At 37.3% G+C, this 22,688-nt stretch overlaps 1 protein-coding gene across 6 annotated transcripts in view; it reads left to right on the top strand.

The window, feature by feature from the left end:
- ANO4 (anoctamin 4) overlaps window positions 1-22,688 on the top strand; it is a 469,407-nt gene that overhangs the window by 368,032 nt on the left and 78,687 nt on the right. For all 6 annotated transcript variants that reach the window (XM_059186643.1, XM_059186644.1, XM_059186645.1 and 3 more), the window contains 5 exons: window positions 4,872-4,927; window positions 7,850-7,971; window positions 12,318-12,452; window positions 13,527-13,623; window positions 18,117-18,177. In XM_059186643.1, the coding sequence (XP_059042626.1) occupies window positions 4,872-4,927; window positions 7,850-7,971; window positions 12,318-12,452; window positions 13,527-13,623; window positions 18,117-18,177 (471 nt within the window). The remainder of the gene's footprint in view (window positions 1-4,871; window positions 4,928-7,849; window positions 7,972-12,317; window positions 12,453-13,526; window positions 13,624-18,116; window positions 18,178-22,688) is intronic.

Raw genomic sequence — 22,688 nt, forward strand, 5'->3', positions numbered from 1 at the left:
AGAGTATTTTTGACCACAGAAGAATTAAATTCAATGTTAATATGAAGGTGATCTCTAGGAATATTACAGATATTTAAAACTAATAGCTTTTAAATAACTCATCAGTGAAAGAAGAAGTCAAAAGAAAAATCAGCATGTTGTTCTCAATGAAAATGAAAATTAAATATCAAAATTTGCAGTATTTAGGGACTAATTTATAGTGCTATGTGCCTATATATGAAAAGAAATATCCAAATTAATTACCACCACTTCCACCTAAACAAGAAAAAGAAATTAAAGTAGGTAGATGAAAAGGAATAATAAAAGAGAAGAAATCAATGAAGTAGAAAACAGAAAAATAATACAGAAAATAAATGGGACCAAAAGCTGTTCCTTTGAAAAAAATTATAAACTTGTGACCATACCCAAGGTGACTTACCAGTGAGTCATGCCCAGTGTAATTCCTTTCCCTTAAGTGTAGGTAGAAACTGTAGCTTACATTTAGCCAACAGAACATTGCAAAGCTAATGGTGTCACTCCTGTGGATTATGTTACACTATATGGAAAAGTTCAGATCTTCCAGATGTGAAAGAGTTCTTAACCAGTTTGACATCAACTTAATCAAAGGGAAGATCATCCTGGATGGTCCCGACCTAATCAGGTAAGCCCTTTAAGAGTGTGTAGGCCTGTCCCCAGCTCAGAAACTTGCGGCAACAGGGACTCCTTCTCTCTGTTGCTGGTTTTGAAGAAGCAAATTGTGAATATAGCAACTGCAAGGAAATTAATTCTATCAATAATCAGTGGATCCTTTCCTAGTTGAATCCCCAGGTAAGAATGCAGTCTAGGCCAAACCTTTGCTTTGGTTTTGTGAGACCCAAAACAGAAAACGTAGGTAAAACATGCCCAGACTTCTGAACAAAAGAAACTGTGAGATAATAAATGGCTATTGTTTTTAGCTACTGCATTTCTCGTGATTTATTACAGCGACAGAAAACAAATACAAATTTCCAACCAGGCTTATCAGAAAGAAGAGAGTGGAGTGCACTATAATGAGCACTGGGTGGTATATGGAAGTGTTGAATCATTACATTATATACCTAAAATATAGCCCTGTATGTTAACTGGGGGTTAAATAAAAACTTAAAAAAATAAGCTTATATATATAAGCATGAAAAATAAGAAGAAAGAACCTAATTAGATCCATATGGATTAAAGGAATTGAATTTGTACTTGAAAATCTTCTCACAGAAATACCCCTGCAGGCCCAGATTATCTTACTGGTAAATTCCATCAGACATTCAAGAAAGAAATAATACCAGTTTTACAAAACTCTTTCACAAAATTGAAGTGTGGAGAATATGAGAGCCGTTTTACTCAGGTACCTAAACCAGGGAAAGACTGTACTACAAAACTGCAAATCAATATACTTCAATGAATATGGAGGCTAACATTGTAAACAAAATTCAGTCAATAAAACACAACAATATGTAAAAAGGATAATCCATCATGATCACGTAGGGCTTATCTAGGTCTGCAAGGTTGGCTTAGTGTTTGAAAATTAATCAACGTAACACAACTTTGGCAAAGTGAAAAAGGAAAATAATATGGTCATCTCCACAGATACAGAAAAAACATTTGGCAAAATTCTGCATTTGTTTGTGATAAAAACTCAGCAGACTATGAAAAGAAAGGAACTTCCTCAACCTTAGTAAAGTACATCTATAAAATACTTAGAGTTAACATTGTACTTGATGGTAAAAACCAAAGCCTCCCCTGAAGATAAGGAACAGAACAAGTATTTCTTCTATTATATTCATCATTTCACTATCCAAAATGCAGTAAGACAGGAAAAATAATAAGCATCCAAACCGAAAAAAGAAGTAAAACTGTATTTAGTCTCAGATGACATGATCATCTGTATAGAAGCTCCAACAGGATATACAAAAACACTAGTAGAATGAGTAAAGCTATGTTGCAAGAAACAAAACAAATACAAAACTCAATTGTAGTTCTATAAACTAGCAACTAACACTAAGGAATTAAAATTTTAAAGACCATACCATTTATAATAATATCCAAAAAATGGAATACTTATCTGACAAGAGATATGTAAGGGGTGTCTGGACAGCACAGTTTGTTGAGCATCTGACCCTTTTTGTTGTTGTTGTTGTTGTTTTAAAGATTTTATTTATTTATTTGACAGACAGAGATCACAAGTAGGCAGGGCAAGGGGGAAGCAGGCTCCCTGCCGAGCAAAGAGCTCCATGCCGGGCTCGATCCCAGGACCCCGAGCATGACCTGAGCTGAAAGCAGAGACTTTAACCCACTGAGCCACCTAGGTGCCTTGAGCATCTGACTCTTGGTTACAGCTTGGATCAAGGTCCTCAAGGTCCTGAAGCTGAGCCCTATATTTGTGACTGTGTTCACTGCAGTCTGTTTGAGACTCTCTCTCCCTCTCCTTCTGCCTCTCCCCATCTCTTTCTCCCAAATAAAATCTTTTAAAATTTTTAAAAGATCTTTTAAATCTTTTAAAAAGGTATGTAAGGTGTATACACTGAAAACTGCAGAACATTTGTGAGAGGTATTTAAGATTTTAATAAATATATCTTGATACAATCTGTTCATAGATCAAAAGACTCAATATTGTCAATTCTACCCAATTTAATCTATAGATTAAATTTGCAATCTCAGACTCCCAAGGTTGTGCATGTGTATGTGTCTATGGTAATTGACAAGCTGATTAAAAAATTTATAACCTAGAATAGCCAAAATAATTCTGAAAAGACAAAAAGCACAAATGGAGGGCTAACATTACTTGATTTCAAGAATTATTATAGATCCAAAGTAATCAAAAGAGTGCGGTGTTGAGGTAAATATAGACAAATAGATCTGTGGAACAGAATAGAGAATCTATAAGTCAATCCTCACACCTGTGGACAATTGATTTTGACAAATGCTTAAAGAGTCAGTAGACAGAGGATTCTCTTTTCAAAAAATGGTGCTGGAACATTTCGTACCCATATGCAAAAAAAAAAAAAAAAAAATGAACCCATATATAAAAGTTGACTTAAATAGATCATAGATCCAAATATAAAACCTAGGGGCCCCTGGTTGGTTCAGTCAGTTAAGCATCTCCCTTTGGCTCAGGTCATAATCCTAGGGTTCTGGGATCGAGCCTCACATTGGGCTCTCTGCATTGGGCTCTCTGCTCAGCAGAGAACCAGCTTCTCCTCTGTCCCTTTCCCCCAATTGTGCTGTCTCTCTCAAATAAATAAATAAATAAATAAATAGTATCTTTTAAGAATTCAAAAAATAAGTATAAAACCTAAAATTATAAAAACCCCCAAAGAAAATTTTCATGGCCTTAGGTTAGTTTGGAATTTATTGAAAACAATTCATAAAAGAAAAAATTGGATAAACTGGACTTCATCAAAATTAAAGCTTTTGATTTTTGAAATATATTTTTGAAAGAATGAAGAGAGTCCACATACTATGAGAAAAAAAAATTCAAAGCATATGTCTAATGAAAGACATCTAGAATATATAAAAAATAGCCATAACTAAATAAAACAATTAATGGACATAAGATTTTAACAGATATTTCAGAAGAGAATATATACAGATAGCAAGTAATGTTAAATATATACCCACCATATGATCTAGTTATTCCATTTCTCAGTATTTTCCTCAGAGAGCTAAAACCAGATATCTATACAAGGACTTTTACATAAATGCTCACAGTAACATTATTTGTAATGTTTCAGGACTGGAAACAAATATCAAGAGGAATACATAAACAGTTAGAGATCCATATGATGGTATACTCAGCAGTAAAAAAAAAAAAAAAAAAAAGAGTTACTACATGGAGGAATCTCAAAATAATTATCTTAAGTGAACGAATTTGGATAAAAAGGAGTAATGTTGTATAATTCCATTTATATAAAACTCTAGAAAATGCAAACTGATAATGACAGAAAAAAGATCAGTGTTTACCTCAGAGATGGCCTAGGGAGGAGTGCAGTTATGAAGTGGCATGAAAAAACTTTGGGGTATGGATACGCTTACTATCTTGACTATGCTGATGGTTTCAGGTATGCATATATAAGTCAAATCTCAAATTGTGTGTTTTAAATCTGTGCCATTTATGGTATGTCAGTTATGCCTCAATAAAGCTATTTAAAAAAAATCCACATATCCAGGGCACCTTGGTGGCTCAGTCAGTTAAGTGTCCAACTCTGGATTTCAGCTCAGGTCATGATCTTTTAAAATTTCAAGTCAAGGTCAAGGTCGTGAGGTCGATCCCTGCATCAGGCTCCATGTCCAGCTTGCAGCGTGCATGAGAGTCTCTCTCTCTCTCTGTCTCCCTCTGCCCCTCCCTTCCCTTGTGTGCTTGTGCTCTCTCTCTCTAAAAAAAAAAAAAAAAAAAAAGTCATAATCCCAGCACCCCTCCCCCCTTTTATGCATGAGAAAATTGAGGCCTGAGGACAAGAAGACTTTTTCAAAATCACACTGCTAGTCCACTGCGGAAGGGCTAGATTTATCCACATTAAACTTCTGAATAAAAATATAAAAAGAACTGGTAGAAAACCTTTTTTGGGGGGGTATGATAAATTCATCCACTTTCTCAGTATATTCCCATCTTTGTGCCAGACACTGTACTGAGTATGCTTCACTGTTTTGTTTCTATTTGAAAATCCAGTTTCCCAGCCCTTGATTCCGATTTCCTAGCAGATAGAAAAACTTTCTAAACTGTTGGAGTCCCCAGCTCGGTTTGAATCACATTTGAAAGCTTAGATTGTTTTCTCCAAAAGTATCACTCTTATATTAGTCATGAATGTTGTGAGAACTCAAACTCAGTATTAATTCAAAGTGAATTTTTTTTGTTGCTCTAGGTCTGAATCGTTTGCTTACCAATGGCTCCTATGAAGCTGCATTTCCTCTGCATGAGGTATTGTCCTGCGTTTCCTCCGTCAATTTCTTGTTATTAAATCAGCTTCTGGGAATAGTCATTAATTGAGTTTGTTGATATGACATTTGTTCAGAATGAATTGAATTTTTTCAATGGGTAATTAGGGAGGGCCTACTTGAATTGTGATATCTCTCCCCCAGCATAAGTTTATTTCAATATATATTTTTTATGTAATTGTAAGAGTACTTGAATCAAGAGTCACTCAGCATAAATTCAGAGGAATCAATGAGGGACTCCAAGTCGTAAAATAAAGAAGCATTGAAAATTTGCATGAGGCACCAGACCTGTGGGGAAAATGTTCCTGAAACATAGTCTCTGTAACAAAGAAGTTTATAGCTATTCCTTAGAGAGTAGGAGGGAGTCATCTTGAAAAGCCTCTGGTAATCAAAGGGTGGTGAATGGAAATGAATAATATTGTATCTATTATTTCTCGTTTAAGACATATAAATTTTGATATTCTCTTTATTTGCTACATGGGTTTTGTCATATATAAGGACTTTAGAAATATAACTCTGGTTATCCGTAACCTTACTTTCCCCCTTTAATCTTGGGTTATTTAACCCAGAATTCTCTTGTACACATAGGTTTTTGGGGATATAATCCTTGCCATTGGTGAGAGTTTGTTGTCATCTTCATGGTGTTGAACCCCTACTTTGTACCAGTCATTGTGTGACAAAGAGAGCACAGAGATAATTATCCTTGCCCATTCCCTGTAGGGCCTCACAAACTAGTGAGGCTGGACCTCCTAGGAGTTATTTCCAGAAGTCTTCTCCTGGAAGCAATGTTAACAGTTTGCCAGTAAACTTTGCAGAACAGTTCCAACAATTTGGAAATGGCAAGTCTTTCCAAAACATACCTTTTATTTGGCTTACAGTGCTGTTCCTGTTGTTTTAAACACCACAAGGATGCAAAGACAATGGGGAATTTTATAAATCTTGTTCATTAAGAAAACGAAAAGCTTTGGCCTCACAACTTATTCACAGACTTCCATAAAATATTTTTGGAATGACGAAAGCAAATTTTCATTTGCTTTTTGTCATATGAAATTTGTCATGTGAAAATTTTCATTTTCATGTGACAAAAGCAAATCTTGTTTCACCCAAAGGTTTTCTAAAGACACACACAGGTGATTCTGAAATTTCAAGACAGATTCTCACCCCCACATACACACACACAAACATCATGTGGCTTCCTGTAGTTATTCATTGGATTGGCAAAAAAAGGTTTCAGTGACAACTGCATCACCTCCCCACAGCTGGGCCCTTGCCCGTAGTGAGGGCAGGGTCTGAGCAATGGTAGGTGTGCAGAAATATCTGTGCAGGTGAGTAGGTGGCAGGTATGAGGATGTCTGAGAAGATGCAGCTCTGTAACCACTTAGAGTAATTCAAGGCCTCTTCTCTTTGGCTTGCACATCTCAGTAAAGCCCTGTATTCTATAAGAAGAGACCTTCCAAATTAGTAATACCAGCAATAGTAACATAATCACTTCTGAATCTTTACTCTCAGTTTAACATAATTGTATTATTTAACATCCTAATGACCTTCAAAAGCAGAAAAGCAAGAAGGGCAGATATTGTTGCCCTTGTTTCATGTTACAAATTTAAATAGAGTTTTAGAGAAAAGTTGCCCCCTCTAGTTATGGTGGGAGTTGTTTGTTGAGCTGAGGCTAGAACCTGAGTTTCTTGTCTCTCAGCCTCATTCACTTTCCACTAAGCAAGACCTTCTCACGTTAGTGTCAATAAGTAGTCCACTTCCAGAAAGTACTTTTTCTGTTTATGAAGCTAACATCACCACTAACTGAACTCAGAAAAACCTGTACCTGTCTGGCCCTTGGTCTTCTCATTTGTCCCATGAGGTGGCTGAATTAGATTTGAACTGTTGTAATTTTAAGGTTACACCCATCTTTTTTTTTTTTTAAGATTTTATTTATTTATTTTTTTTTTCAGTTTAAAATTTATGTTTTATTTCTTTTTTTTTTCATTTCTTTTTTTTTTAATTTTTTATTTTTTATAAACATATATTTTTATCCCCAGGGGTACAGGTCTGTGAATCACCAGGTTTACACACTTCACAGCACTCACCAAATCACATACCCTCCCCAATGTCCATAATCCCACCCCCTTCTCCCAAACCCCCTCCCCCCGGCAACCCTCAGTTTGTTTTGTGAGATTAAGAGTCACTTATGGTTTGTCTCCCTCCCAAGATTTTATTTATTTATCTGACAGACAGAGATCACAAGTAGGCGAGAGGCAGGCAGAGAGAGAGAGGAGAAAGCAGGCTCTCCGATGAGCAGAGAGCCCGATGCGGGGCTCGATCCCAGGACCCTGGGATCATGACCCGAGCCAAAGGCAGAGGCTTTAACCCACTGAGCCACCCAAGTGCCCCTGGTTACATCCATCTTTTTATATTTTAGGGGTTTTGTATGGATAATGTAGAGATACAGCTGTGACTGTTTACCAACTGCCCTGTCTTGAGACAAATGGAAAAGAGAGCTAAGTTTTGGGCATGGCCTCTAGGCAAGACACTTTATTCACTCAAACCATGAAAGAAACCTAATGAGGCAGAAATGATTAGTTCCATAATGAACTAGAAATCTAAGACTCAGAGAGCTTAAGGTCTCCTACCTAAAAGTAGTGGAACTAAATTTGAACTCAGCTCAAACCTGCCTGATTCCTAGCAAGCATGTACTTTTTACTACATACCACCATCAACAAGATTATGTCCACAATAACTGTTTTCCTTTTAATAGTATGGATCCATTTCTTTCTTATATCACCCCTACCACTACTCCTTCCATAAAAGACTAGTGTTACTATCAGCTTTTCCTTATGGCTTTTTTGGATATTACCTCACGAAAGTGGTTTTTTTTTTTTGTTTTGTTTTTTTTGTTTTTTTATCCCAGGGAAGTTACAGAAGTAAAAACTCCATTAGAACCCATGGAGCGGAAAACCATAGACATCTGCTCTATGAGTGCTGGGCCTCCTGGGGTGTGTGGTATAAATACCAGCCTTTGGATCTTGTAAGGTGAGTTCTTAACCAATTGCAAATGTAAAACTTGCACAGAATGGTTAGGATAGGCTGTCAGCTGGGACAAGGAAAAATTCTGAGTCACAGAGCTTTTACGCAAATCTAGCTTCATCTCAAGAAGGGAACTCATAAGAGGACATTGGTCATTTTCGGTAAATTAGATCTCACTCTGATGAGGATAGTGCTTCTTCCAGAAAGGTCTCAGGAAAGGGCCTGTGAGATCAGTTGGGCCTCCCACAGGATTTTATATGGAGCAGGTCATCCATGTGACTGTTACTGACAAATTATCTATAACAATTGCAGAAATGTGATGTGCTTACATATATTAGTGAAAAATGGACTATTAGGTACTATCTATGTAAGTAGGAAAAATGGAGTTCTATCACTCTAATAAATTTCAGACTTATTATAATTTTCAACTAATAACCTTTAAAGATTATTTTAATTCTGCAAGTCAAATTTGTATATCAGCTTTTAGCTGATGATAATTGTACAGTGGAAATGTATGTTTTTTTAACTATTTATGTCCAAATTTCTGCCATGGCAGCATTATACTCCAACATCTCGTTGCTTATTTAGAGACTGGTTTTTAAGATTGGGTGGCAACAATCCATACTTCATGGATTCCTTATAAAAAAGAAAATCATGTCTCATTTCCTAGACTAGATGCATTCGGCTTTCTTTCCCTAGTGCCCCTAAAAAAATGAGCCCAGAGGAAAATGAAATAATACAACAACTCACTTTACATTTTATCTCCCTGGGTAGTCATTCTTCCTGCCAGAGTCCTAGTTACTAAGTATTTATTCCTACTGACCCAGAGCCATTGATGAATTGTGTACTTCCCTTTGTATTAGTAACAAATAATCCAGATAATCTGGGTGAGTGGAAAATATTTCGTGAGATGAGATTTTTTTCTTTTGACCAGTCTCAATGCATGCTAAAACAGTGGAGGAAGAAAAAAAATAAATAAAAGTAAGTGCACTTCCCAGCCTCAGTCCCAATATTACAGGATTATACTGATCAAAAATTATAGAAGATTACTGCAGGCAAAATATCCACCCTCCTTGACAGTGTTTAGATTAAGACTTTATGAATATTAATTAATGAACATTAATTAACTACCCATTGTGTTTTTAGTATGATGCTAAATAATCTTGACAAAGACAAATGGAGCCACATATCTGAGAAACTCAGTTTCCTTCAGTAAAACAGGCTCTGCATACTTGAAACAACTAGAAAGCCATACAAGGCTATGTACAATTAGATAAAATGTGTGATGAAGGTGATTAGTTTTATAAAAATTTGGAAAAATGGAAAGGATAGATATGGGTTGGCACTTCTGTGGAAGGTTCTGTAGAGCTGAGCCTGGAAGAGAGTAAGATTTGTATAGGCCAAAGGAAGGAAGATGAAAAACATAAGCAATTTTCCAATAGAACAATGCAGTGGAGTATCTAGGAAATATCAACTCTTAAATAGCTCTCGTCCTATAGATTTTGCTTCCTCCATGTCTTTTAATTCAGGCCACACCCCAGAACCTCCTCAACCATACAGCCTCCTTCACCTAATAACCTGGATGATGGCTGTTGTCCCATAATTGGTCTCCCTTTTTCTACTCTGGTCCCTTCCAATCCATTCTCTACCCTCCAAATAGAGTGATCTTTTTAGTATCAGTGAAATTCAAATCAAAACCATATTGAGATATCACCTTACACCAATTAGAATGATGAAATTGACAAGGCAAGAAACATAAATGTTGGAGAGGCTGCAGAGAAAGGAGAATACTCATACACTGTTGGTGGGAGGGCAAGTTGGTACAGCCACTTTGGAAAACAGTTTGGAGGTTCCTCAGAAAATTAAAATTAGAACTACTCTGATCCACCAATTGCGCTACTGGGAATTTACCCCAAAGATACAGATGTAGTGAAAAGAAGGGCCATATGCACCCTAATGTTCATAGCAGCAATGTCCACAATATTCAACCTGTGGAAAGAGCTGAGATGCCTTTCAACATATGAATGGATAAAAAATATGTGATCCTTATATACAATGAGATATTACACAGCCATCAGAAAGGATGAATACCCAGCTTTTGCAAAAACATGGATGGACTGTAGGAGATTATGCTAAGTGAAGTAAGTCAAGCAGAGAAAGTCAATTATCATATGGTTTCACTTATTTGTGGAACATAAGGAATAGCATGGAAGACATTTGGAGAAGGAAGGGAAAAATGAAGGAGGGGAAATCAGAGGTGGAGACAAACCATGAGAGACTATGGACCCTGAGAAACAAACTGCATTTTAGAGGGGAGGAAGTGGGTGGATGGGTTAGCCCAGTGACGGGTGTTAAGGAGGGTGTGTATTGCATGGAGCACTGAGTGTTATATGCAAACCATGAATTAGGATCACTACATCAAAAACTAATTATCTCAACAGAACAGGAGCTAGATGCTGGTTTAGATTTTTGATGTGCAAGGTTAAAATATAAACTTCATTTTCTGTTGTCACACACACACAAAAAAAACTAATGATGTACTATATGGTGACTAACAGAATATAATTTAAAAAATTTAATAATTTTTTTGAATTAAATCTGATTATGTCCTTTGAATGTTAAAACTCTCTTATGATTTTTCCATTCTCTCAAGACAAGGATCAATGCATTTAGCGTGGTTTATAAGATTCACCAAGGCCCAGCCTCCGCCTGCCTCATCAGCCCATCTCTTGTTATCGGTGCACTGGGCACACTGCCCTTATTTCACCTGGTCCCTTCTGCCCTTCTGCCACAGAGTCTTTTATACTTATGATTCCTCTGCTGGAAACACTTGATCCTGTCCCCGTCTACCTAGTTAATAGTCACCTCCTCATAGAAGTCTTCCCCATGTAGGGTGGTCCCATGGTCTTGGTTGATACACTTGGGGAATTGTGTTCCTCTCCTTTTGTAGCCCTTTTCCCAGTGTTCTAATTATAAACTTATTTCTTTAATTGATTGATGTCTGTCTACTCTGTCAGCCTGTGAGCTGCACAAGAGCAGAGACCAAGCTGATTTTGTATCCTCAGTTCCTAGCACAATATTTGTCACATGAAACATATTTTTATTTGTTGGATGAATAAAAGAATATATCTGTTTATTTGAATGTACGTTGGAAAAGTCTTCGGAGAGTGGCAAGTTTCTGTTGGGTCACAGTGGAAGATAGGATAAATAATCTTTAGTCCACCTTTCAGAGCTTTTGGGAATTATTGAACATTCTAAGAGGAAAGCAGAAGCCAGGGTTTGGAAATAGGTGGTCAGCAACATTTATTTAGAATGAGAATGAAAAAATATTAGAATATTCTTACATTAGACTAAAAAGTAATTCACTTCTAACTAATGAAATCTAGCACTTGAGAGGCACAGAAAGCACAGCTCAGGTTGTATTCTAACATAAGTCAATTATATTATTAATGTGTTTGAGAAAGAAAAAGCAAAGAATTCCCTGAACATTCCTTAACTTTGTACACTTCAAGGCACTAGGCAGACCAGTTAGTCTCAGAAAAATATTTACTGAGGTAGATGTTGAAACTTGTGAAAAATCATCACTTAGAAAAGTTGTTCTCAGTATCAATCATTTTGAATCTCTGTAGAGTTCTTTTCTTTCTAATATCTTGTGATTCAAGCATTGTAAACATCTTAAAAAGCTACAAAATATTGGAAGAGGTGTTTACAATTTTTTGTAATAACTGTTTCCTATTTTTAAAGATATATGTAATGATAGTACATGTGTTACAAACAAGCACACACTCAGAAACAGCAAAGATGAGATGATGTGTTGTCACCACCACTTCAGATTCTCCTGGTTCTGTAGTCATAAGTGTTGTATCTTCCCGCATGGGCACTGGTTTATTCTGTGTTCTCAGAACAAGCTTGTATAGAATCATGTTCTTTTATGGAAGGGTTCATTCTATTTCTGATATATAATGATAGGAGAAGAAATTAAAGCCCGAGCCTTAGTTTGGTCAAGTGCTCTATTCTCTTGGATGCCTGTGTTATCAGCAAGGCCACTACAAAGTAACGTGACTGAGCAAAGTATTATAATGCCTAACTCTACACACTTCACTTTGATTTGTGAGGCTCCTGTGTCTTTTTTTTTTTTTTTTAATTTTTTATTTTTTATAAACATATATTTTTATCCCCAGGGGTACAGGTCTGTGAATCACCAGGTTTACACACTTCACAGCACTCACCAAAGCACATACCCTCCCCAATGTCCATAATCCCACCCCCTTCTCCCAAACCCCCTCCCCCCGGCAACCCTCAGTTTGTTTCGTGAGATTAAGAGTCACTTATGGTTCCTGTGTCTTAAACAGGCGGTACTTTGGAGAGAAGATTGGGTTGTATTTTGCCTGGTTGGGCTGGTACACTGGCATGCTCTTCCCAGCGGCCTTCATTGGATTGTTTGTCTTCTTGTATGGAGTCATTACTCTGGATCACTGCCAAGTCAGGTACGGGGAGCTCTGGGTAAGCCTGCCTTTGCTTCTATGTAGAGGTGGGTGGTGGTGCTTTCGGGATGTTCCCAGATTGTAGGACTTCTCTTCCATCTAACTTCATTCTCAGTCACTCCTGGGAAAAATTCAGAAGGCTCAATTTACTAGCTCTTCCATTTATTGCCCATGCTGCTGTAATCTTACCAGGGAAGCAAAATTTACATTTATGGACATATAAGCCACTCTGTGTCCAAAAAAAAAAAAAAAAAAAAAAAATTGCTTTCATTCACTGGCTAAAAGTTGCTCTCTTTATGACCTTTTACCTTTTTTTCTTTTTGCTAATCCTGCAAAATAGTGGGCTAATAATCCTTTTTATGAATTCTATGTTTTTACAAGGACCATTTAAACCTGAGCCAGAAAAACATCTTACCAACTTGTTGAGGTCTTGAGAATGATTCAGTGTTGAGGATTATTTCAGCTCTCTCACCAGAATATAGTTTAAGGTATTCATAGAGATTTTATTGCCAGGCTGGACAATGATCTTAAATAATAAAAGTAGCTTTTAAAAGTGATTGCAAAAGTAAAAGTGATTGATTGATTTTCCCACTTGTAAAAATATTTTACTCTGTGGTGGAGTTGTTAATAGGATGTAGTTTTCCCATAGAACTAATACATCACATTTTTATTTATCCCTCAATTATTAGTTTTCACTTATCATGCACATGGAGATTGAGGCAGGCACTTTTAGGTACCTGGTTGTTCCTATAATTCAGAATGAAATTGCTTCAAATTTCTACAGTGTTGTGAATGACTTTTGTTTCATTTAGGGTATAACATCCAGTGTTATGCTTCATGTATTTTTCAGAGTGTAACTTTTTAAAATGTAAAACCAAGAAACAACCTCATAAATAAGTAGGCTTATCAAATTATTAAAATGTGCAAGCACTTGTTTAATAAGAGATAAGGCTAGGAAGATTGTAAGGACAATAATCTACTGGGTCTTATTTAGTGGTTAAGGACTCTGGTGAAATTGGAGAGGAAAACACGCTCTTATGTCATTAAAAAGCAGTCCTTTTCTGTTCTCTTTTCCAGTAAAGAAGTCTGCCAAGCTACAGATATCATCATGTGTCCTGTGTGCGATAAATACTGTCCATTCATGAGGCTGTCAGACAGCTGTGTTTATGCCAAGGTAATTTCAAATCTGTAGCACTTTAGGTACATTGAATTTTCTATACATTTTCCAAGGAACAGGGGGTAACTATATTCTCTTTGTCATTTCTAGTCTTTGAGTCTCGAGTTTATGTTGTAGGAGAGAGTTAACGTTACCTCTGTCACTTGACATTCTAATTCAAATATGTTTTTTACTGTATATGTATTTTAAATGTATTAGCTCTGATCTTCATCAGAGGAGGCTGCAGTGTGCATACTGAAAAAATACAGTTGTTGGAGTCATGATGCTTATTTCACTTGATTATTATAAAGTGTATACTGAGCAAAGTACTCAGCAGATGGTAAGATCTTAGCAAATGAGAGCCACCATCATCTTTCTCTTTCATTATTGTTATTGTCCAAAAAAATTTAGATTCAGGACTAGTTCAACTACATGCCTCCCTGACCGTGCACATGGACAGTTTCTTTGAGATTGAGCTTTCTCATCTCTAAAATGCGTGCAGTGACACCTGCCTTCTCTGTCCCATGGCTTGTCATGAAGACCAAAAAAGATACTAATATAATACATATGTGGAAAAAATAATTAAAAAAAAACAAATACATAGCATCATTATGTCTATTATATGTTACTTCATGTTATGCCTTACTTTATTACAATTTTAGACACATGCATAGAATTCCTTACTTTTTACTTATGGGCCAGGTCACTAATACAAAGCAATAGCTGGAGTACAGGCTGTTGAGGACTTTTCCAAGACCACGACCTGTTAACTTGCCCTGATTTCAGATACAAGAAGGGTTGGCAGACTTTACTGAATGTCTGCAATCCCTGCAGCTTGGATCTATTTAATTATACTGTTGGTATGGCAGAGTTTTGCTCGTTTTAAATGAGAGAACATTTGAGAACAGCCCAGGAGCCCACCCATCCATGATATCTAGAGCATTGCAGGTGGTCGGTCTACGTGTGTAGAGCCCAAACCACAGCAGGCAGCTGTGATCTTAGAAAGATGTGCATACTTGCTGCGGGAGACCAAAAACGCACAAAATACTCTCCCCACCTTTGGAGAACGTACAGATAGACCCGAGTGAGTGAGGAAAATTTAACAGAACGAGCTTGGGAAATACAGATTTGGTGAGAATCAAAAGTATTTTCTCAGTAATATAATCTTGTTTAAAGATCATGAGATCATCATTGAGCTCGAATGACTCAGGTGCAAGAATTCTGCTTTCTGGGATCTCAGAAACCCAGTCTTTTGTTGTTACTGTTGTCTGGAGCTATTTGTTTTTTATGTGGAAAGATATGCCTTGAATGAAGTTCTCTCTTAAGAGATCCACAATAATTCCCTAAAAGGATCATCATGGATAGTTCAGAGTGCTCAATTTTATAGGAGGTAGTTAAGCAGTTATCCTACCGAAAGTGAGATCTAGAATAATCATGATTATAATAATAGCTGGGCTATAGATATAAAAGTAGCTAGGCAACTTACATTTTATTTTTAATCCTTACAGCAAGGTAGACGTTATTACTCTCATTTCAAGATAGATATTATTACTTCAAGATAGATGTTATTACTCTCATTTTACTCAGAGGTAGAATTACTCATCCATGGTCACACAGAAATAATTGGCTAGGCCTTGGCTTATCAGACTACAAAACATAATCATTGTGCCATACTGAGGCTACAAGATGTTTATATTCTGGATTTTAGAGTTGGTAGTGCCTTAAAAAACTTACTAAAATAAAAGCTAAAAAAAATGTCTCAGATGGAAGAATTGAAGTTCTATAGAGTTTCCTTTAGAAACTCTTATTAGAAATGCTAAACAAATTTCATGGGGTTGAGGATACATAGGGATATTAGATCCAGTCAGAGCCCAGGTCCAATCTAACCAAGGGCTGTTCTGCTGGTCAGGAATGCTTTATCACCACCTTTTACATTTGCTAGGTCAGAAACCCACCTCAAATTGGCATAAGCGGAAAGGGACTTATGGGCTCATTTAACTGGAAAATACACTGGAATAGCTCATGCTGTCTGAGAACAAGGGCCTCCAGGCTTAACCTGGTCCTCCAGGCCTCAGATGTCCCTTTTTGGCTCCCTGTCCACATGATCCTTCTGCAGAGAAGTTCTCCTCACATGATCGGGAAGCTGGCTGCTGACTGCCGCAATATGAGTCTTCTATCTTCTTCCTCTCTTTAAGCATGTTTTTATGCTTTTTAAAAATGCTTGGTCTGCTGGTTACATTGCTGTAACACTGGTTACAGAATGTCTGTTTCAAAACATGTGCATTACCTAGTTTGGAATTCTTTGGAGTCAGCTGTCTTCCCCCCATACTTCATTATTTTGACCTGTGCGTGTTTGTCCCCTGGAGGTGTCAACCACTTTGGGTAACGGTCAGAGGCCAGGCATTCAGCTCTCAGACCTGGAGAGCTTTAAAAAAGGAGAAGTTTGAATCCAACCTAGAGCTGCCTAACTCCAGGCTTCTGGTTTGAGGAAAAAAAAATAGTAAATAAATATCTCTATTTTTAAGATAAAAAAAAAAAAAAAAAAAAAAAAAGGAGAAGACAGTGTTCCCAGGCACCACCGTGTGCTGCACTTTTCCAGAGGACTTGTTTGGTCAGTGTTTCATTTTTAACTCAGCCAGGAATAAAACAGAATTAGGTGAAGCCACTCTCCCTTGACTGTAATCTATCAGCCCTGGAGTTTCAGAGGACCTGGACTGAGGAGAGAATACCTGAGGACAGCTTATGGCCAGGCTGCACCTTCTCATCTCCTCAATAAGGCAGAAGTCTGAACATCCGTGATATTACCCCAAGAACCAGCTCCTGTGGTTTGGCCTGTTGTAGCTGAATTGGTGGGAGACACTAATTTTCCAATGACCATTGAGGGAGAGGCTGGAGTAGGACTTGTGTATTGCTCCAAGCTAAGCTCCCAGTCTGCTTGGAAACTGCCACTAACTCTCCCTGTATATCACCACCACCTCCATCACACACACACACACACACACACACACACACACACACACAAACACACACACACACACACATCCAAGGCAACTTTCCATCTCCCCTGGGGTTTCTCACAGTCTTGTTTTTGTGTTTTGCTAGTTCCCAGAATCTACTATATTGCTTCTCTAGGGTTTATTTTGGCAAAGGGAGCCCTCAATCTATTTTAACTTACCATTTTATAGGAACCAGAAGTCCTTACTAACTCACCCCTCCTGATTCACATATTCCCAAGTAACTGCAGCAGAAAAAATGTCTCTCTCCAAATGTTTGTCTGTCAGTCCCAGGAAGGACTCTAATTGATTCTGTTTGAGCCACTTGCCCCCCAGTGACCTACATGAGAGACATCTATTACCAAGATAAGGAAGAAAGGTAAGGTGAACAGCCAAAAACAATGACCACCACAACTCATTCCATCATCTCCACCGATGATGCAGGCCACAACTTCCACCAGCTCCCTGCAAATACCCTGATAGAGAGCACAGACCAGCCACATACCCTGGAACTCTCAGGCTTGATTTAATGCTCGGTGCATTAATACAATATATAATACAATTTAACACTCCCTCTGGCATATGAAATAAATTAGGTTTTGCCTTTTATCTACATTTGGTATTTGAATGCTGCTCATCTCTCCTATGTTCAAATAAAAAGAAGGCATAAACTTTTGGAAAATTTTGAAATACTTCACACTCTGATATAACAGGAAAAGACCTGTTTATAGTTGGCACATTCTCCAAGGGATGGTAAAGTATGTTTTATAGAGAGCTATAGAACATCCAAAAAAGGTTATGCTTTATGAATGTATCAGTCATCATTTCAATTTAGTATGGCATTGGTGTGATTTATCCTGAAGGCGGAAATGAGCATAGCAGTTTTGCAGGATGAATATCTTTGCTTTCTGCTGTGGTGTTTATGTTAGAATGTATTATCTAGCAATAAAGTTTTTGATAGCTGTCTTTGTGTAATGTGTAATAGGTAAATACAGTGATTACCTGAACCTTTAATAAAGGTGGAAGTGGATTTTGTTAATGGTCCACTCTCTTTTCTTTGTAATATTAAAATTCAGAGGGCATCCCAGAAAATGTTTGCCCAAAAATACACAAACAAAATAGGCATGTTTTCAAAGTGAATAAATGAGCCATTAAAAATAGGAATCAGAAGTCTTTAAAGCAGCAACAATAATACCTCCCTCGTCTTAAATATAGTAAGTATAACCATATGTCCACTTATAACAGTATTTATGGTGCATAAAAGAAAATTCTTAGCACCCTTGGGGCTGCTGATAAATATTCAGCTGCGTGATGCCCACATACAGGGAACAAATTCTCTTTTGCATATCCAAACTACTTCATAGTTGGATGAACCCCCTTCTTGATTATGATCCAAAAGGAATAGCTCCCAAAGAAACCCTGCAAAATTCATTTATTTTTACAAAATCTGAAAAAAAAATGTGAATTGAAATATAGTATATGAGAACTTAGTTTAACTGTAATGCATAATGTTCCTAGGTAACCCACCTCTTTGACAATGGAGCCACTGTCTTCTTTGCTGTTTTCATGGCCGTCTGGGGTAAGTGTTCTGTATCCATGTCATTGGAGTTCCCTTTATTTGCTCTATAATAAGTTCCTTCAGAAATCTGACTTTGTCATGTGGCTATAAAAGGAACAGGCTCAAGTAATTTCATCTGGCCATTCTATTAGATATGAGCTGATAAAAAATATACTTAGTTTATTTAAAAAGTAATGTCATAGAGGAGAAATACATCTGATTTCTCTTAAACCTTCAACAATTTCATCAACATCCCATTATTAAAGTAAAATTCACCTCCTGTTGGAGATAAAAATAAACCTTATAGTATGTCAAAAAGTGTGGTAAAGATCTAAGTACTCATAGAAGTATACAGGACTTTCTGTTGTAAGTGGAATCTTTTCATCCAGCGAATGTATGAGGGCTCACCACTGGCTTCCTTCCAGTTTTGGTTAAAATGACCCCCCAAAAAACAAGAGCTACTTAAAAAACAGAATTGAGTTCTTCTAGATCAGCTAAGGTCCAGAGCTCTCATAATAACAAGGTATGATGGAGCATTCACTTAAAGAATTTCTTAACCCAAAGAAAGTACTTACCCTACTTCATTGTAAAATGGGTTTCTTAGTCTCTTTCTCATCAAATCATTTTATGTTTAGATTTAGTAGTACAAAAAAGAGTCTGGACAAAGTTAGAGTAAACAGTTAATGGTGGTTACTTTTGAAGAGAAGTTCCCCTACCAGTTTGGAAATGGTAAGTGAGCAGGGATGAAAGACAGATTTTTACACTATATATTTTTACTTTGGTTTGAATTTTTCACAATTATTATGTACTTCTTCTAGAACTTAAAATGCCAGAACCCGTTTTGATGTTGCAAAACTCTGCTAACTCAAGGGTTAGGCTCATGTTGCTTTTCAAGTCTGTTCTTTATGTTTGAATATCAGATCTTCTCTATCTTTCAAATACCAGCTGAATTGTGATCTTCATTCTTCAAACTTTGTAATATTTTATTGCTGGCATTCTTTGGACACTTAAAATGATATGCATACGCAATTTATCTTCCCTAGTAGGTTCATGTTCCTCAAGGATCATTACGGTTATTGGCAATTTCATACACTTGTTTTGAAGACAGATTCATATTTGTTGGATGGATGGATGGATGGATACATGGATGTATGGATGGGAACAAGAAAAGAGAAAAGGGATAGAGAAGCAAATTATCATAAGGGTTTCTTTCTAAGACAGGATTTATAAGTGGTCTCTTTGACAACTGAAAATATAAAAACCTTGTTCCCTTCTGAGGTGACTTGTTCTAGGTATATTCTGTCTTCCCTGCCTAGAGATCTTCAAAGGCAAATTGCCTCTCCCACTACAGCTCTGTTGAAGGAACATGTCTTGAAACCCATGACTCCAGCCCCTCTCAGTCAGTGGGCATTGAACCCAAGACCTTAGTCAAACCATAACATAGTAAGTAGCTTAGAAAAAGACCTGAGATTCTATATGAAAAGACACTGGAAAGATAACCCACAGCCTTATTCTCAAACATGTGGATGGAAAAGTGTGAAGAGAGACAGGGAGTTAACAGTAGGAGTTGAGACAAACCATAAGTGACTCCTAATCTCACAAAACAAACTGAGGGTTGCTGGGGGGAGGGGGGTTGGGAGAAGATGGTGGGATTATGGACATTGGGGAGGGTATGTGCTATGGTGAGTGCTGTGAAGTGTGTAAACCTGGCAATTCACAGACCTGTACCCCTGGGGATAAAAATATATGTTTCAGAAAAAAAAATTAAAAAATAAAAAAATAAAAAAAAGAAAGAAAGAAAAAAAAAAACAGTAGGCGTTGACACTGAAAAAATCCAGACAGAAGAGGAAGGGGGCAGAAAGAAGGAAATTGAGATTGACTGTGAGGTAGAAGCAGGGATCAGGAGAAATTAAGAACAAGTTGAAGTTATGAGAAACCAGAACCTAGAAATAAGCAAAAGCAAACTATAAAGGGTCCAGAACTCACTGGTAGCCAACCAGAAGAAAAATGCAGGACAGTCCCTCAAAGAGAAAGAAAGAACATAGCCAAGTCATGTTGTTAGTATAATATCGGGGTAAAGGTTTAGAATCTCTTATGGCTGGAGTCTCTCAAACTGCTAGCTTCTGCCTCCTTTTCTAAATAGGCTCAGTCTTTTAATTCCCTTGGGATTCTTGCCTCCCTTGACAGTACTTGTGAAAAGCCTTCATTATCTGTGCTATACCTTAGCACATGTACATTTCCTCCCTTGCAAACAAAGGAAGCTAATCATAACAGAATTTTGGGTATGGGACTGAGCTCTCAGATTAAGAACGTATGTAGGATTTTTCTAGAACATCTTCGTATTTGCAACCGTGATAGAAGTATAATAAGCCACTCAGTGCTGAAGTTTTGCCATAGTTACAATTGAGGATACTTTATAAAATGTATTCATTTACTAAACCAGTGATTCTCAAACTTTTCCCAGTCATGGCACACATATGAAATACTATTTGCACAGCATACTGATATACATTATGTGCATGATACTGTCCTGAGTACCTCTACCTTACCTGTCCCAAGAGATGAAGGTTTTAGTACCTCTTACATATCTATAATCATCCCTCACATACCCACTGGGCAGATCTGCTTTAGGCTATGGGTCTACTATGTAATGAGTTTATTCTTATGTATAGAGAGTAATTTATTGGAAGAATTAATACACTAAGCTCCTTTCCCCACTTTAGGATTTAACCAATTTTGACTGAAATAATGTTTTCTTCTCCGGGTTTATCTTCTGAGACTGTAGAGAAATGAAATTCTGGTATAATGACATTTGTCTAAAGGGCGGAGGTCATCATCTCCCTTACTTCTCACCCAGTACCACCATTATAAAGGAGATTACATCCCTTCTAAAAAGGTTGTAGTGTCTTGTTCTGGTGATAACAAATAGCTGTATTTTATCCTTACCAACCTCATTGATTGGTGGTGGCTGCGTGGAACATGAAGCTGAGTAACTTCTGAGTTGCAAGTGGGTGGATTAGAGATTTGACAGTCCTTGGGCTTGGAGAGTATCCAGTAAGAATCTGATGGATGTACTGTAATAGCCTTTGGGCAGAAGGGAACATTTTAGGGCCACTCCAGGCAAGGCAAGCCTGCAATAATTCATCCTCTGAATTGCTTTGTTTTAGTTGACAAGTTACTGCTTAAATCTTTTATGGTTCCCAGAAATGTGATAGTTTGAGAAAAAAGGACGAATTACCCCAGATGTTTCATTTTAGATGAGTCTATACTTTTTGCAGAAATCTGGAATGGCGAGGGGTGCCTGGGTGGCTCAGTGGGATAAAGCCTCTGCCTTCGGCTCAGGTCGTGATCTCAGGGTCCTGGGATCAAGCCCTGCATTGGGCTCTCTGCTCATCAGGGAGTCTGCTTTCCTTCCTCTCTCTCTGCCTGCCTCCCTGCCTACTTGTGATCTCTGTCTGTCAAATAAATAAAGTCTTTAAAAAAAAAAAGAAATCTGGAATGGCCAATAATAACAGCTGTAATAATAGCCTACTACTTATTAAGGGCATACTATCTGCTAGATACAATCCTATGCATTATACAGAATCATCTCAGTTAATTTTTATAGCAATACTTGAGGAAGATACTATAATTATCTTTATGTGATAGATGAGGAAGCTGGGAAAATAGCTAGAAAGTGGCAAAGCCAGGAGTCAAATTGGGGAATCTTAGCTTCTACACTCTCTTGCTAGATCATGTACTGTTTATAACCCTATTTACTTCTGCTTCAGAGATCTAAACTTAAAGGACTGTTAAACTTGTCCCAAGCTCCATTTATGCTGTTTTGCAATGGTGATATTCTATAAAAGTGTGTCAGTTCTAATGGATCTCAGTTTAATGGTCCCAGATTCATCTTTTATGATTGACAAGTTACATTTAAGAAAACAAATGCACTTTATTTTGGGGAAATTGCCGGATACAGAGATGTTGAGAACAGATGTGAGTGGTTTACAAGACTTCTGAAGGACAGGGTTGATGTGTTTGTTTTGTTGCCTTTTGCTTTGTGTGTTCACCAGAGAAAAACTAAGGGCTCCACTTGGAACCAGTCTGCAGCAGCTGGGAAGGGCCTTTGTATGGGGTTAAAAGCGTGACAAAACCATACTACTACCTTCGTGATAGAAGGGTCTCCCGGGGACCCTTAAGGTATACTGTGAGCCTAGGGCTCTGGGCTCAAACTACAGTGTGGCTCTTTCCTCAATGTTCATTTTTGTTCAGAACGATTCAAGAGACAGAACAATTATGGCCAAAATTAGCTTTTCTCCCTAAGGGGGAAAAAAAATGAGTCGTTAAGGAGCTAGATTTTGGCAGAGACTTGTCAGGAATCAGATTATCTTTCTCTTTTCTTCATTTCTGGGTTTTTTCCTCCTTTTTGTTTTTTCTTTTCCTTTTTACTTTCATTGCCAAAAATTAAATTGCCTTCAGTAAATAAACATATCGAAGTCCTCAGTTTTCTCCTATCAAACTAACAAGATTGTGGTTATTTTAATGGAAAT

Source organism: Mustela lutreola, chromosome 8 (assembly GCF_030435805.1).
Source record: "Mustela lutreola isolate mMusLut2 chromosome 8, mMusLut2.pri, whole genome shotgun sequence".
In the NCBI taxonomy this organism is placed as follows: domain Eukaryota; kingdom Metazoa; phylum Chordata; class Mammalia; order Carnivora; family Mustelidae; genus Mustela; species Mustela lutreola.